General features: G+C 38.5%; 1 protein-coding gene across 1 annotated transcript; it reads left to right on the top strand.

Moving 5' to 3' along the window:
* The first annotated feature begins 6,447 nt into the window (after positions 1-6,447).
* lim2.1 (lens intrinsic membrane protein 2.1) lies at positions 6,448-13,447 on the top strand. Its single transcript, XM_088619120.1, has 5 exons — positions 6,448-6,607; positions 9,121-9,296; positions 10,271-10,420; positions 11,540-11,674; positions 13,226-13,447. Exons 2-5 carry the CDS (start codon positions 9,122-9,124, stop codon positions 13,285-13,287), a joined length of 522 nt encoding a protein of 173 aa, XP_088475246.1. The 5' UTR covers positions 6,448-6,607; position 9,121; the 3' UTR covers positions 13,288-13,447.
* The last annotated feature ends 4,459 nt before the right edge of the window (positions 13,448-17,906 follow it).

Below are 17,906 nucleotides of genomic sequence, written 5' to 3'. Positions count from 1 at the left end.
TATATATATAGTATGAGCCCATACCTTCTACAGCCAATTGCATAAGTACAAATCCAAGTATCAAATGCTTATACAATAGTAATTTTCAGCTATGTAGACATGAAGGTGTACTCCTTTAGAGGCTAGATCTTATAAACTGAACTTACAGCTCTGCTTATATTAAAATAGAGTATTATCAGTTGATATTTTTTCCACCTAGAATGAGAATCACCTGGTGTTTTGCAGAGTACATTATATATAAACAATGAAGAGAAAAGCTTACTTTAATGATTCCTTGCAGAACAGTTGTATTCTAGATTTTGAGGGATTTTTTTGTCAAAAATTGTTGCAGTCTGTTTATTTCATTAAATTAAATAAAAACACTGTATCTTCATCAGTTCGGTGTGGTTGGTCCAAGGTGGCAAAAAGCATCAAGCCACATGATGACAAAGCCCTTCATTAAAATGATTATGTACCCTAGTTTTCGGCTTGCCGACAGGAAGATTGGGCATCTTTTCATATCTGTAGGATGAGGAGAGGCTGTTAAAGCCGAGGATTTAAGTAATTGAGGAAAGGGGAGCTGGGAGAGAGAAACTGAACCTAGCAGAGCTGTTGGATGATTAATGTAAGAGCCGGAAATGCGATATGAAAAAGGTTCCTCTGGGCTGCACAGGCAGGAGATGAACTAAAAAATGGAGACAGGAAGGAGGAGGAGGTGAGGACATAAAACAACGGGTGATTTTACCCCTTAAAGGTTCAGAGGCAGATACAAGCAGCAAATTTAGAACTGGGTCACGGTGACCTGCGATAATGTGTGTATCATGAATATATAAACACTGTGGACTTTATATATAATGTATCATGCATCAATTTGTTGAATCTTCTTGATGTGGTTCAGTTACATTAAGCAACAAAAAAAAGTTGTGCCCAGTTCTAATTTTGCTCACTTCTGAAAGAAAGCTCACTGTGAAATGTTGTTATTTTAGTTGAATTCGAATTTGGAACAACTTTTGCATCGACTAGTGAATTTTACTGTGACATCAAAAGCTTAACGTGCCCCAATAATAATAATATGATCATTTTACTGTATATATACAGTTTCTTCTAGAGAAACCAAATCAAATTGCTCAACCAGTGGCTCAACCAGTTGACCACTCACAGCGATGAACTGCCCACCTTCAAGCTATTCATTTTTAACTTCTCAAAGGCAACAAAGCCACCACAGCACTGCATATTTGCACAAGGCTGTTCAAGCAGTGACACGCCATGATCCAGTTTCGAACCCTGATGATCCAAAACAACACTCAACAACATTGCTCAGTCAGAACTCAGTCCGGGATTTTAAGACTAAAAACAGACAATATGCTGGTAAAGGATAACAATAATAATAAAAGGATCCCTACCTCCAAACAATCTTTCATTGTTCAACAACTGATTGCTTTTAGGTATAAATGAAGTAAACACTCTCTCTTCATACAGGGGATCAGGTACCCCATCCAGGGAGAGCGGATGAGAGGGGTCATCTTTAACTGTAATTGCAAGATAAATAATATGTTGCTCTGTTGGACGTGTCCAAGGATTATTCATGTACTAATCTGTCGCACCTTACATACATTTTTAAAATTATATAGCCATCAGGTCTGATGAGTACAAAATATCTTGTACAAGTGTAACGTATCGTCACTAAAGCAAAACATGGCACAAGAAAACAGGAGATCTCATACAATGTAAAAATATCTAAAAGAATTTTCTGATATTGCGACTTTGAACTTTGATTCTCCTTTATTAATCTAATTGTTTGATTTCCCCCCTCCCCCTCGCGATGTATCTGGACTCCCTCTCCTTGAACACATACAAATGCTTTCTTTCCATAACAGAATTCATCTTTGAAAAACCTTTATCACCAGATGCATTTGATCCAGAATTGCTTTTCCATTGCTGAAACATATTGTCCACTTTGTGGGCGCAGGATGATATAAAATGCCCTCATACCGGCTAAGTTGAAATAGAACAAAATAGGCAGCAGTCTATAAAAATGAAGTTAGGAGTAAAGTGTGCCACTCACATCTTTGAAAAATCCATTCTTGCTGTATTCCGTAGTCATCAATTGGTCTGAGCAACTCTCTCTAATGCATGTAATGGAGCTACACTCTTCCTTTCATCTTTTAGAAGGTTAGCTACAAGGAGAAACATCTGGGATGACGAAGAATGCGTGGCAGACATGAAAGAAATGAATGTCTGTCTTAAACTAAAGGGATAAATTCGCATGTGGCTAACTCAAATTAAGCAAATACTTACATTGAATGCATTTTAATGGAATCAGCGCCATTCGTGATTCACCCAACATGCTCGGGTTCTTGCAATTCATGCCGTAATACACTTTGATTATTTAAGTCAGTTGATTTTTTAATAATAATGGAAAATGTAATAACAAACATGTTTGCACAAAACCAATTCGAATCAAAACTGGCCAGAGCTGAAAGCATAATTGAACAAGAGAGGAGTACGTTCATTTAAAAAAATTCACACACGTTTTCCAGGCATGGTTAAATCCTGAAAACACTCTGACACAAACGCCCAAAACAGTCTTTAGTGACTCCGTGTTTCTCTGTGAAAGTATACGTTGTCCATCAAAGGGTTAAAGAAGAATCAAAAGTTTATTTAACAGAACGCAAAGGAAGGGGAGCAGGCGTCTGACTAATCTCACCACAGTGATCTAATTATGATGGTCATAACAGGTAAGAACGCAACACTAACACTTTTTTACATATCTGACAGACAAATACACATACTGTACAGTCCATACAAGAATAACATATGGGGTTCTGGAACATCACTTTCTGGCTTCTGAACAAGGAGTTCTAGTGGGAGACAGATTAGGAGATCCATAGACAGCAATATTCATCCCTGGATCGGCCAGGAGTGTCTAGAAATTAATTATGTCCTTTTCCATAAATTGTCCCGAAGAAATCCTGCCCTCAAACTTGAGCAGCTCACAAAATCCATCAGATATATTGTGTAGTTTTCCACTGACACACTGAGCTGTGAACATGCCCTCCAGTCAACAGGTCCTTCCTGGTGCCTTAGAAGAGTATTTTCTAATCCACTGCCATGAACATCAGGCTTGTACTACCGAAGAACCTAATAACTTTCATATAGCCACCATTAACAGAGGGAAAAGGACAGTTATTTTGCTATTTAAGAGCTGAAACACATCAGCCCCTTCTCTTGCTTAGACAACAATAATTAAATAGTTTGGTAATAGTGCATGATAAAAAGCATATTGGAAATAACTACAGTCACACAGGCATAAGAATTGTACTTCATACCTCTAGGCATGAATATACTTTAAAGAATTTGCCTAACACGCATCATGTAATGCTTATTTTCATCTGTTTTTTAGATTAATAGAATAAACAGAATGGAGAGATATGTGTACTGCTTGCTTTTTAAGGCAATATGTCTTTTAAAAATCCAAGGACCCGAAGAAACCAATCGCTTCTCTTTATGCATACTGTATGCATAGGTCTGGTTTTAGAGAAGTATAGGAATTATGGAATTAACTAAATTCTCCTGAAGATCCTGTGATTAATTAGAACTGACAAATGGGATACATCTGAGTGACTATGCCTGTCGCATATGCACTAACCCACGACATTAGTGAGAGAATTAATTGGGCATACCGACAAGGCAATGAGGTGATTTAGCTTGTTGAATGTCCTGCCTGGTAAAGATCCAGGAAGAATTTCCGAATGGAACAAATATGCACCATTTATCAAGAGAACTGCACTTTCATGTCATCAGTAAGCAACTGCGGTGACCAAACCACGTCAGGGGGACTTGGCGGTAGTACAGCCACATCCTCTGTAACAACAGCCTAATTGATGGGTTGGGCCGAGTGTGACAGTCTGGGCGGGAGTATCTCCTCACTTCAGAACTAGAAGTGATTGGTGCCAACCACACTGCATGGCGCTGTTGATCACATCTCGGGTCCTCACGGGCTGCCCTGTGCGCTGCCTCATCCTGACTCAGCTTTCTTGTGAGATAAGAACCGAACTGGCCAGAAGGGAGCCCTGTTGAACATCTGTATGATGGACTGCTAGGCTGTGTGGCTTCTAGGGCTCAGAAACCTGTGTGCTTCTCCAGCATCTGCAGGAGGAATGGCACAGGATCAGCATCAGCAGAGAACATCTGCAGCAGGAGCAAAGGAGGCATCACAGATGTGCTGCTTGAAACGCCTCCAACACACAATGGCAGCACATGCTCCTAGCCAGTGACTTTCACAGTACTCCTCCTGTTGAGGACAAATGCTCATCAGCATAATTAATTTATGTAATCTCTGTTCAATAAAATGTCTGTGCACCTGCTAACTTTGTGAATGTATTGCAGTTGTAAGGTTCTTTAGATACTCAGCAATTATACAGTTATTTTCCAGTTCCACAGCCCTTATATCCCCTCCTCCAGTGTGTTTTAAATCTTTACTTAATAATAAAGTATTGCTGTTTTTACCGAGAAGAAAAAAGGAAGAAACTAAGATTCCAAATTTTAAATGTGTTGTAAAACCATTAAAAATAACGTAAAGCATGGAAAATTCACTTAGACCAGCTAGACTTTACTGCAGAACACAAATGGAGAGTTCTGAAACCTTCCTTTGAAATTTGAAGAAGCTCTAAGTGTGATAAACAAATTCATAGAAAACCAGACTGCTTTACTATAAATATAGTAAGCACCTACAGTAGTTCATTCTTCATTTGCATTTTTTTCTAGTAAGCAGTTCATTTTAGTTTAGACTCTAAGACATCTGCTTTCAATTATGGGTGTTATCAAAACACAGCAAAGTGCACATAATCTAACTAATTTGTTGCTAATTTATACAATTAATGGCAGGTCCTTATTATGGGTAGTATGCAGGCAAATCCATTCTCTCTGTCTTCGGGCAGTTAATATTTATTCATGCGTACAATTTTTAAATTAAAAGAAGGATAGTAAATTACCAATATCATTAGCATTTATTGCATGAAAGTGCTGTTTATAATGTTAAAATATATTTTAAAACAGATAATCAGAAACCATTTTATCTCCTGTTGGTTGTGATGATTTCTATTGCACGTTTGACTAAAACAAATGTTATTGCTATTTTTTCCTCCCCATATTCCTTATTTAGATACTTCTGTGGCAAGTAATTCCACCTGCAAACTACAGCTACTGTATTCCTCAGGGTCTTTTTGCTTAACATTCAGAATTTATTGTACAGAATTCAGAATTTTTTTTTAAACAAGCAGAACAATGGTTCTTCTCTTTGAGCCTCACTGTTGCTCTGTTTCGCTCATCATCTATCCGCCTCAGATAATACTATTTAATTTAACTACTTTCTTTTCATGCGACAGAAAAGCTAAAAGGTATCTATTCACTTTACCACTTGGCAAAAGTTTTTTTTTATTTTACTCAGCTGTTTTTATTTCTGACTACTTTAGACTTCAAGCCTGCCTCCGGAACGCCGCCCTGCTATTCTCTGCAAGAATTATTCAATGTGAATCAAAGGAGAAAACCGAGTCACTCTCCAGTCTTTTAAGAGTTTCATTTGAAGCTACTGTACACACTGCCATTACAGAAGACATCCACCCACCCATTTTCTAACAGCTTCTTCCAATTCAGGGTCCCAGGAGAGCCGGAGTCTATCCCAGCAAGCAACAGGCACAAGGCAGGATACACCCTGGATGGGACGCCAGTCCATCACAGGGCACACAGACACCCACACACTCACATCTGGACCAATTTTCACAAATGCCAATTAACCTACCAGTACAGTATGTCTGTGGACTGTGGGAGGAAACCAGATCACCTTGAAGAAATTCACATGAACATGGGGAGAACATACAAACTCCATGCAGACAGCACCCCAGGTCTGAAACTGAACACAGGGCCCCATTTATAAAAGTATATGATATATACAGATTAAAGTGTGGCATTTTTATATAGGTGACAAAGTGATATTGTACCTGCTTAGCACTGAGTTCTAAAAAGGTGCCATGGTCTACAATTAATTGTGCTTACTGTACATTGCGTATTTTTCATTTGGGATAAGGTGTTTATTTACCTCAAACAATTAGGATAGGGAAGTTAAAACACCTGAGCCTGATATTGTAATTGCGTTGTTTAAACAGAAATAAGAGCAGGTGATGCAAAAACCGGACAACATTTTGAACTGTTCCAAAAAACTGAAGAGAGAAACATTTTTGTATTTTGGATTCCCAATAACCTAACATTAAAACTTCACCGGCTCCAGCAGAGGCTCCAATTTAACGCATCGCCTGACCTGACTAAAGAGATGTTAGTACCGATCTGAATCAAAGCGCCCCGTCATCACTTCGCTCAAACTTGCAAGCTCTAAATATTTTTGTTTTTTCAGCAGATTCCCAAACTACAACACTAGTGCAACCTGATTGGTTGCCACTCTCTCTCTGCCATTGTCTCTCTCCTGCGCTAGCTCTTTCTGTGTCTCGTGCAACACACACCACTGGCCGTAGTTGCTGGAATCTGCCTTTATTGGCATTATAAGGACTTTGTGTATTTTATTAGGCCATTTTAATACGGAATTATTTAATCTTCCTAGAAGGGATCAGAAAAGGTATGTTGTGTTTAATCTGAACTCTCTGATACACCTGTTTTTATTTAAATATACTATGATAAATCAGCAGTGACTAAAAGTTTTTAAAGCCTTTTTGGTGAAATCTATAATATGTGGATTTGCATCATCAGGTGGCAGTACTTTTATATGCAGCAAACCTTTTTTTTAATTGCATTTATTAAAGCAATTTGACAGCACTTAAACTGTCTGCAAAGAAAGTTCTTATCTTTTTTGTTAAGTTTTAATAGCAAACTAAATATAAAATATGATTCAATATAATTTAACGTTTCTTTATATTTGTGTAAGTTTTCTCCCCATCTTACCTGACAAAAAGTATTATTATAATACTAGAGTTTCATGGAAAAATACACTTGTCCATCTAAAATGTATTTTACACTGAAATACACTTATCAGATTCTAGATTTTATTTGATTTTACATCTAAATACACTTATCAGTCTAAAGATAGATTAATCAACATCTATCTTGTTTGTTTGCTTCCTAAGATATGTGAATAGTTTAAATGCTAAAGAGAAGGGTAATTCTGAGCTTTGAAAAACAAAGACAGGGGATGTCAAAGAACCAGGTTATGGATGATTTGTTTCATGTGTCATGACACAGTTCACTTACAAGAACACACATAAATAAACAGAATGCGTTTCTGTCATATATCTGTCTTCATTACTTTGTTACGCTTATTTTGCTGACAGTTGGGTAAGCACTTTCTTGGGACTGGATTAAACAAATAAGAAACACCCTGCATTTCAAACGCTTTGCATGTTCATAAAGCCAGTTAGATTTACAACATTCACCAAATAGTAATTTCTTACTGAAGAAATGTATGCATTCATATTCTAATTCACTTATCCAGTGCTCATTAGGGAAGCTGGAACCTAACGAGGGAAATAGCGAGAGCAAGCCAGGGTACACCAGTCCATCGCCGGGCACACACAGACACAGACACACACTCACACCAGGCACACTTTTTCCCAAAGCCAATTAACCTACCAGCATGCTTTTGGACTGAGGGAGGAAACTGGAGCACATGGAGGAAACGCACACGAACACAGGGAGACCATGCAAACTCCACCCAGATAGAGTTCAAGGTCCAGAATCAAACCCAGGGCCCCGGCGCTGCGAGGCAGCACCGCGCCACCCTCAAAGAAGATTATACATTGTTCAGGTGCAGTGGAAATTAAAAAACAACAGATGAAGAGGCATGAAGGAGACATAAATGTCTTTTAAATCAGTCGACGAGACCCTCAAGAACAGGAATTTACAGCAAGCGACTGGGAGGAAGAGCAGCTGTCCAATCCAGCACTCGCCTCTTCCTCCTCCACATAACTAAGAGACAGGACTTCCCTTCCCAGCGAACTCCTCTGTGCCCCCGTCTCCCCATCGGTCCTGCTGCCCTCTCCTCACAACTGGGCTGCCACCCCTCTCCCTCAGCGGGACCTAGTCTGCCATCAGCTGAACAACCCACAGTGAGCACCAAGCTTGAGCCTGCTTTGCCCAAACCTTAATGGCAAACAGTCACGGGCTCGGTCTTGGGCACCGGCGGGTTCCGACACGGGAAGATAGCATCGCCACCTGCTGGTCGTCACAAAAATAAACACCGTGGCATGATGGGACACTGCAATCACCTGGAAATAAAATTAAAATACTGAGAATAAATCCAAGCTAAATCATGTCATCTCAAATGGAAAACATCAGTAGTTTGTCACTTCGACATTACTTTCTAGAATATATTAATTCCCATGGATATATAAACTTCAGATTACAACAGTACTTTATGATATTTTGCTTTTAGAGCCACTGCAAGACAATATCGGCGTTACTGGTTGCACCATTACAGTTCAGACAGTGAGACAGGGGGTTGTCAGTAAAGATCCCATGGCACTGTTTCTAAAAGCAAGGGTCTTAACTCTCGTTTTTTTGGCTAAATTCCACTTTAATCTTACACAGTGGTCCTGCAATTGTTGAAACAAATTTCTCAACACTTTCTTCACCTCATCTGCCCTGCAACGGGGCTGCCGGCACATAACGGCTGCCATATATCAGACATTATGGGTTTCTTTGCCATGAGGAGAAGTCATAGTATAGTTCTTTCTGGTCTGCTTTTTAAGCATTTGTTTTTAAATGAATGTACAGTATGTCGGTTTTGATTTTGTCCTCAAAGGGCTTGGTTTTTTAACTTGCAGATAGGAATTTTAATTTAACATCTAGAAAGACAACATTTCTTTAGTATAAGCTTCTACCCTCCATATCCTTTGAGACTGAAGTTCATTACCTCGATATCTGACTGCGAATTAACCTATTTTCATTCTTATTATGTATTTGGCTGATTGTCTTATCCAAACAGCAGCCGACTGGGTCTTTCACAGGGGCCCTGTGAATGCAGTACCTTGCTCAAGGGTTTTTCAGCAGCTGTGTCCCACCTAGGGGTTGAGTTATCAATCTACTGCTGCTGTTGCTTCTGTCCCTGACTCGCTGGTTCTGTCTGTTTTGATGCAGGATGTACAGTTTTATGGGAGGTGGGCTGTTCTGCGCTGGAGTGGGGAACATTCTCCTGATCGTTTCCACAGCAACAGATTATTGGATGCAGTACCGCCACTCAGGCAACTACATGCATCAGGGTTTATGGCGGTACTGTGTACCAGGAAAATGCTACTCGCACACTGAAAGCATCGGTAAGGCAGTCTGCGAACTGAGCCCTTCTCCCCGACGATCCTGTTCAATAGGAAACACAAAAGCGGCCTCCCCAGACGCGTCTGCGATATTGCAAAAGGGTCTGGACAGGAAGTGAAAGTGCCCGTGAATTCAAATTTTAAACCCCAATTTTAAAAGAAGAGGTATTTCGCCAAAGCTGTGGTGCTTGTGCCCCTCACAGCTGCCTCTCCACATTGAAACAGTGCCAACAGCAGTATGAGACGGATTAAATTCTGCATCAGAACCAGAAGCTCCTTAAGTTTCACTGTATGAATATGACATGAAAGTAAAACCTATAATGAATCTTGGACTAAAGTCAAAGTGGATTTTAAGCAATTTACCTAGTAGAAAATTACACGTCACACTATCACCACAGGCTAACAAGGAGATATAGCTTTAGCCACTGTATTTGTTACTTGTTCAATTCACCTTCTAACAATATTTTAACACAAGCATTTAGTAAGTAGGAAAATCTATCTTATAAGCTGCATTAACAAATGGATCGAAACTGAAAAATAGGTAGTGAGACAATGTGTGCAAATGACAGATTAATTCTCCACTCCTGTGTCAATTTAAATTAGGAAGCAAGGAGTGACTGGCTCTCACTACAGAGGCTATTTCTAAAACCTCTTGTGCTTGAACCTTATCCAGGCATTAAAATATCTTAAAGTGAATGTATTTGTGGCTCATATTACATGTTAATTCCAGTATCTACTGGATTGATCACTTGCACTGTACTTCCATCAGGTGTGACTGGGTAATTTACTGTTAATTGAGGAACATAGAAAAATACAAAGATTTAACAGTGGGCAAATGCAAGCTCTTGACTTATATGGGACTGATATGACAGACATGTTAAAGAGGCTTGTAGAAAGGCAAGCTAACTGTTTTATGTCTAATGTGTGAATCCAAGATCTGGATCTTTTTCTCTAACATGACACTCCACCTGTTCCAGTGTACTGGGATGCTACCCGAGCCTTCATGATTCTCTCCTTGCTGGCCTGTTTCATTGGCATCATCATCGGCATCATGGCCTTTGTCCATTACTCCTCCTTTGACAGATTTGACAAGACATTCGCTGCAGGCATTCTCTTTTTCATCTCATGTGAGTTATTTCTCATGTATCTCCTGGCTTCTGTCATTGTGCCTACAGGGAACAAACAGCCATAGTACTTTTCAGAACAGCAAAAAGAACTGAAAACGTTCTGTGTGCATTCAGTCCAGTTCTACAGTAGATGTAAAATCAGATAGTAAAATATCTTACATTTAATGAGCATAAAAAGCTCATAAACTTACTCTAAAAGTAGGAATCCTGCTGTTGCTATCAAAAACAATGCTAGATGGGACAAATGATCTGTTCTTGCTGGTATTTTTTCCTGTAAACTGCAAAATGTGTAACATGACCGAAATGATATTTAAAGGCAAATTTTATTTTTTCTAAGCAGTGCAATTGACAGCGAGTGCAATAAGTGTGACAGGAACGCAGTGGGAAATTGTGAATGGTTATTCCTTTGGAAAAAGATGTGGGGGAGGAACTAAAAGCATTTTTATCCAACTGTTTCAAAGTTTTCCATGTTTGTTGGTAGGGGCTGGAGCTCATCACCTCCATGACCTCATCAACATCAGACAAATTCACCCTCTGACTGTTGTCATGGGACCTTTCAGATGAAGAATAGCAAACATCTGAACTTCATATAACTCTGAGAGACGTGCAAAGAGATGAAGAAGTCATTCTAATGCATTGGTCTTCCCTCCTGCTCCTGCCATTCAATCCAGTTAGTCATACAGCTCACCTGTTTCTAAAGAATTACCAATACCTCCACATTGCTGATGAATTAAGACAGTAGCCTGTTCGGTTTAGAGATCTCTGACTCCTGAAAGCTGCAAGGTCATGGGATTAGGGGCCCAGATGATCTCTAAATTACTTAATTTAACACTTCCCGCACTTAAAAGATCACAATGAAATTGCTCACGTTAGTTAGGAATTAACGGTGATTTCTACATTTTGCTAAATATGGGTTCCTCAGCACCAGGGCAGGAGAATCTGTTTCTGATCTGCCCCCTGTCTAGGTCTCTGTATTGGCCAGGAAGATGCAGGGGAGTTAAAGGGAAATAAAAAGGAAAATATTTCAGGACATTCAGAACCAACAAGCCTGAAGCTAGTTGCTCTTTTCATATTCTGTAATAATCATTAGCAGACGGTGTGTCTATTTTGTATTTTCAGGCCTGTTTGTCCTGCTGGCGATGGCTGTTTACACTGGAGTCACAGTGAACTACTACGGTAAAAGATATGGAAACTGGAGATTTTCCTGGTCTTACATCATTGGATGGGTGGCTGTAGTTCTCACTTTCTTTTCAGGTGGGTTTTTTGTAAGAGTTTTATTAAATAAAAATAAAAATAATGCCAAGAACTCTATCAAAAATAGACCAGCCCCTCAACTATATTTCTATTCTGTTCTAAATGGTCCACTAGGCTTTTTCATCTTCAGGTTGTTTCTCATTGTCAGCACGCTACATTTGCAATAACAGTATTTTGTCTGTTTTGTGAATTCTTCTGGCTAGATTTAACTGGGTAGCGCTGTTTTGGATTGGTTTTGTTACTGACGTACTGTTTCTTGATTGGGAAGAAATAATAATAAATACATAACGCTACATTAATTCAGAGAAAAAAAAACATAAAAAATCAAATAGGGAAAAAAGCTTGATCTGACAGAAAAACAGTATATCCTTTTTCTAGTAGATTTACTTGAACCTCATCAACTGTTCTCAGAAGAAATGATAAAAACCAATCAATTGCTCATTTGATGCTTAAAAATACAATTCAGTCTTTTTCAGTGTGTTGTTGGCAATGCTTTATCTTATATGGTATAAATAATCTTAAATGGATGTGCAATTGCATATTAAATAATTGATACCTTAATGCTTGCAATTAACATTTGACAAATTACAGGATCTGTAGGATAAGAACAGAAATAACAAAATTGCTAGATCTAAGACCTCAATTACTATAATATTCCCACTACACATTTTTGTGAGAGGATATTAATTGTGTCAAACACAAGGCTACAAACCTAAAGGAGACTTATAACCACATAAAAGTTAATCATTAAAAATAAATTGGGTTAAGGAAGATATAAAGTCATTTCATGTTGAATGTATTACCTTTTTGAAAATAGCATCAAATTTGGACATTAAATGTAAGTTATAATGTATGATTTAATGTGAGATTAATTTGCAACTGCTTATTAATTTAATGTGAATTTATTGACACAACAATAATAATGTGTTGTTTAATTGCTTAGTGTTAAAGAGCACACAAGCAAAACTGAACATAAGATGCTACACTGACTGCATTTTTTCTGGATTTCAGTTATCAGATGGCACAAACTGGAATTGTTTTCTCTTACTTATCAGTGAGGCAAAATGAATACCATACTGTATAGCTAAAGAGTCAACATATCATTTGAAAGTGATAGAGGTGCGTTTATTAATTGATGGTGATAAAACATTTTTGAATGGCTTTGCTCAGGACAATACAGTACATGCTAAGACTGCTTGCACAAGTTCTCACCTATTCCAAGGCCAGTGGGTGCTAAGGGAATCATCTTTAAAGACATTATTAGTTCAGTTCAAGACAGTTAGAATACCTCATGAATATCTTAAAAAGCTAACTGGCATGCAATTTTTAAAATCAGTGTTTTACGATTTTCTGACCACTGGGAGGCATTTAATGCATAGCAGTTCCCACATCTGAACACTACAATTCACGAAAACTGTGGGCAAAAACAATTTACTGGTGTTAATGATCGACAGTGTTGATAGTTCATCTTTTAATTTTCTCTTGTTGAACAGGTCATCTCTCAGCTATTGTCGTTTTTGTTTAATTAAATACATATTTCATTTCTTCAAGGTATTTTCTACATGTGTGCCTATCGTATGCATGAATGCCCAAGAAGCTCCAATCCTCATTAATAGAAGACACCATGAAAATCCCAATCTTTCTCTTGTGATAATGAACTGATTATGAACGTGTGCCCTGAACTGTAAATCAAGAAACAAGTTTCCTAATTCTCCCCAGGAAACTGAATTCGGTAACTATTCAGTAACTAGAATAAAGAACTGTGAGAATAAATCTCTTCTCCTTTTTTAAAACTTAAAAAAATGAAATGTCTAAAATAATGGATGTTTGGCTCACTGGTCTTTATGCTGCTTTTACTGTTAATTGTACACCACATAGTATAGAAACATCATGAAAATGTCAGTGTGACCTGAATTTAACTGAGATGCGTGGGAAGAAAGAACTGTCTCGACCCATGCCTGAATCTTCCTTTCTTGCATCATCTTCTGAGCTGTCTGCTGACAAGATCAATGGAGCTAAACAAGACAGCAATTAGTGTAGTTTAACTGGTTTTTCAAATTCATCAGAAAAAGACAGGAACAATATTTGATTGCTATATTTATCTAATATTTGATCCCAATGGAAACCCAGTACATTAATTACTTCCACTGGTCAGAAGTTTTGATGAGACTGCAAAAGCTGATGATAGAAAATGCTTCAAAAGGTCAGTACAGGATTTGCATTGCATTTGGAACACCTTTCAAAGTGCAAATGTTTATAAGATTTCTCAAGGTCTGCCATATTCTACTTCAATTTTTAATACTGATATTTATTTTAATTCTGCAACAACTACTAGGTTTAAAAATAAGGTCTTAATTAGATTCTAGTCTTAAAACTGTAACACAAAGCATATTCAATTTACAGGTCAGGAGTAATTTTGACTTACAGTAATTCACATATTGGGGTAGTTTATGAAGGATATCAAGTTTAAGGCAATTTCGCAGTGGACAACAGCATCCATGAACAGGATGCTTTGTGGATGTTTGGAACACCTGGTGAGAAAAGTCTGGCTTAACCGGCTTGGTGAACGGGCAGCCTCCTGGCCACAGAATGAGGAGGCTCCAACCCCACTCAGACAGGAGAGGATGCCTGAGACAAATACAAGTTCATCTTATGTAGCTGGATTATTGATGATGTTGATTACTGTAGGTGCAGCTGTGTGAGACTGACTTGCGTTTGTTATCCCTCCCAAACTACAGTTAATAACTTTCATTTTGTGCCAAGAAAAACGTCTCCATTTTGAAGCTACAAGGAGAATGATTATTTCTGAGTTTTACTGGTGTCATGTCTGTAATTGCTTCCTTTGAAACAATACCATAAACTGTTTAACAACACATATAAATTTAGGCCTAATCCTTAAAAAGGAAACATCATTAAACCTCACCCTGCCATTGAATGCTCATTTTGACCTCGTCACCTGCAGAACATTTTATAGCTAAAACCACATCTCTCAAGGTATTACGGATGCTTGCTTTTGAGTTAGGACAATTAATATGTTCCAAAAAATGAAAGAAAAATAAACCAACATAAATTTGTTAGCTTATTTTAGCAATGAACGTGTGATTTGTAAAAGAAAAGGGCTTCCGAAATTAAACGGGTAAGAAACACGTCTTCGAAGTACAATATAAGGTTTCACAAGAGAGTTCAAAAATCGATAAATCAATTACATATAAATACAACACTTAAAGGGAGAGACGAAAGATTTGGGAATCATAGCTGCTGGTCTTCTAATGACGGGCAACAAGGGCCATAACATCTCCGATTACTTCCAGAAACAGTGTCGGGCTTGCCTGTCCTCTCTAGCCGCTTTCTTCCCACCTCTCAGAGCTGGGACAAGGGGTCATTGCTGTCTCTAAACTGCGTGTGTACGCCCCCTCGGGTGGCCGGCGACCCGTTCAAGGCGCCGTCCTGCGTTGCAACTGAGGCTTCTGCATCGGGCTACACCTTTTCGTTTGCAACGCAATGGCAAAGGGAGCTTAACAGCAACAAACACTGAACTGAAAATAGCAGTGCTGCTGCATTAGGTTTAAGAACCCTTCTAGAAGATGGTGCAACTGTTAAAGGTATTGGTCTACCCAGTAAATGTGTATGATCTTATAAAGTCACATTTACCATTAAAGCAGTAGGGATCCATTATTCCGTTTCAGTGTTGCGCCTTGCACTTTTTCAGCAGTTGGTCCACCATATAAACGCAAGGCTGCCCGTACTGTGATATACTGTGTATATAAATAAATACCCTTCCCAGGTGCTTGTGAACTAGTTGCATGGACTGCCTTTTTGCTTCGGAGTCCCCTAGACTGTGAAACCTGATTTTTTTCCAGAACCCCCAACGCTTTCTTCTCAGGAATGAGCATTTAAACAAGCGTTTTTTTAGGATAATTAAATACGAGCCACTGCACCTGTTAGCTCGTGCCACCTGATCTGGAGTTTTTTCCATGACGTCATGCATTTGTGTCAAAAAGGTGTTTTTCGTCTCTTGCAGAATTTGCACGATACGAGCGCGGAACGTTTTGCATTGTCAGATGCTTAGCTGCGCCCTGTTTTGTTGTTTTAGGAAAGACTTCTTCTGCAACGCGACTCCTTAGGCTTTTCTTGATAATGAATGCTTAAATGTGCTTTTTGATGCTTAAAGAATGTTTACTGATTGTAAAATCAAATGAAAAGGGGGTTTCAATGGTTTGTGCAAGAAAAAATCAGACAGCTGGCCCTCTCAGTTTTCAGTACAAAGCAACAACCGTAGACACACACATCCTGTATGTGTAAACTGCACTCTCAAACACTGTACAGTAGGTCGCAATGTAGATATCTCTCAGTTCTTGTCTTGCGAATGTAGATAAATAAAAAAAATAGGATTCTGCTCTTTGGGAATGTCACCTCTATTGATATTTAGGTGAGTTCGTATAACTTCCATAATGCAGATAATAAATGCTATTAATACTATAAGAAAAATCTCACCGTTCGCCTTATTTTAATATTTTCTTAAAAGCTGCTATTACTTGTGATATTACGGGTTTTTACACGCAGAAATTAACAGGTCATTTATTATGGTGACGTTTTTCATTGCAGTGCATGGATGTGTAGGTTAAAATGATTTGCGGCGCTTCGAAAGACAGCCAAACTACACCTTCAAATGAATCGTTAATCGTTAAAATGTTATGCAAGTCGTTAGCATGTTGAAAATCACTTTGTCTGCGACCTGGAAGATTCCCAGCAAATCACTCTGGCTTTCACTGCTAACGCTCTTAGGATGAGCCGATTTCGCCGCGGTCGCTGAGCTCCTTGGCCAGTCATCCCGCCCATCGCCCGAGACGAGCCCAGCAAGTTTGCGTCTGGCCGGGATTAGCGCGTCCCTCTCCCCCGCAGCGCTACCCCTCCAGTTCACCACAGAGCCTGCCCGGACCGCGGCCCCCTCGCCCCGCCGCGTCTCCTGACTCCCCTCGGGGGGTATTTTCTCCACAACTGCCCTCAGATCTTTCGAGGACTCTTCAAAGGTGCCCCATCTCCTGAAATAACCTCACCACCTAAAATAAAACTCAGGTGAATTATGAAAAGCCCACATAAAACATTTTCTGCTTTTTGATAAGGTTTACTACAACTTCTAATAAAATGGTAGTTGTATATACCCTTTGATGTTTTATCCTTCGAATGTTTATTTGTTTTTAAATAAAGCAATATATTAATTGCACGCTTTACTCATTTCTTAATATGTATTTAATTTTAAACGTAATATACTGGCTGTACGTCTACGCATGATTTAAAATGTAATTGAAGGTTGGGAGCGTTATAATAGTTTGCATTCAATATCATTATTTTTGTTTACACATTTGTGTCATTCATATAAAAATCGTCTCAAAAACTCGTACGCTGCTGTTTGAATACCCCCCCAAAAAAAAACAGTCGCTTCGCAGAAACAAAGAGGTATCAGAAAATACACGGAGAATTAATGCGACTTCAACTGTCAATTACACAGAAGTGAATAAGCTATTATTGCAAAACAAGAAAGGAAAGTCTAATCATTCCAGAATCTTTATTTAACATGATTATTCAGACCCACTTGAACTAAATCATGTTGTCAGATCAACAGTAATATTATGAAGTTAAAAGAAAAAGCTCTTTGTCAGCATCCTGAGTGATTATTTATCAAAAGTATTTAAAATAAAAGAAACGTAATTAGAGTCAGTTTCGTGAGCTTCGGATCTCATAGGCGAACTGCCTTCGAGAGATCCGTCTATTCAAGACAATAAAGAACAAGCGCTTATTCAGAGCCGGATCAGACAAAGAATCTAAAAAAGGCTTCAAAAGAACAGATAAAAAGCCTTTATGTGCTTTAAAACCACAACATTACAAAACCACGGAAAACCTCAAAAACATATACGGTAATCACAGTATGTCTCTTCTGTTCTGCGTCTTATTAAGGAAAATGTTTCAGTGTATCACATATTAGCCTATATTCTCTAAAACAAAATGCTAGACACTGAATAATAACCTATTTTGAGCATTTGGAAATATATTCTTGGGCTTGTCTAAGGTCTTTTAATCATCTATGTCGTTTTAAAGTTGTGTAAGGAGTTTTAAATTCTGATGAAAATTGTTTGATCTAAGCCTAGTGATCGGACCATTAGGGAAAAATGTAGTTCGATTTCTGTCGTGTCTATTAAGTTTTACAAGCTAGATAAATGCTAGCAAAGAATCG

Source organism: Lepisosteus platostomus, chromosome 25 (genome assembly GCF_059453375.1).
Source record: "Lepisosteus platostomus isolate fLepPlt1 chromosome 25, fLepPlt1.hap1, whole genome shotgun sequence".
Lineage (NCBI taxonomy): Eukaryota > Metazoa > Chordata > Actinopteri > Semionotiformes > Lepisosteidae > Lepisosteus > Lepisosteus platostomus.
This window is presented reverse-complemented; position numbering and strand designations above follow the sequence as displayed.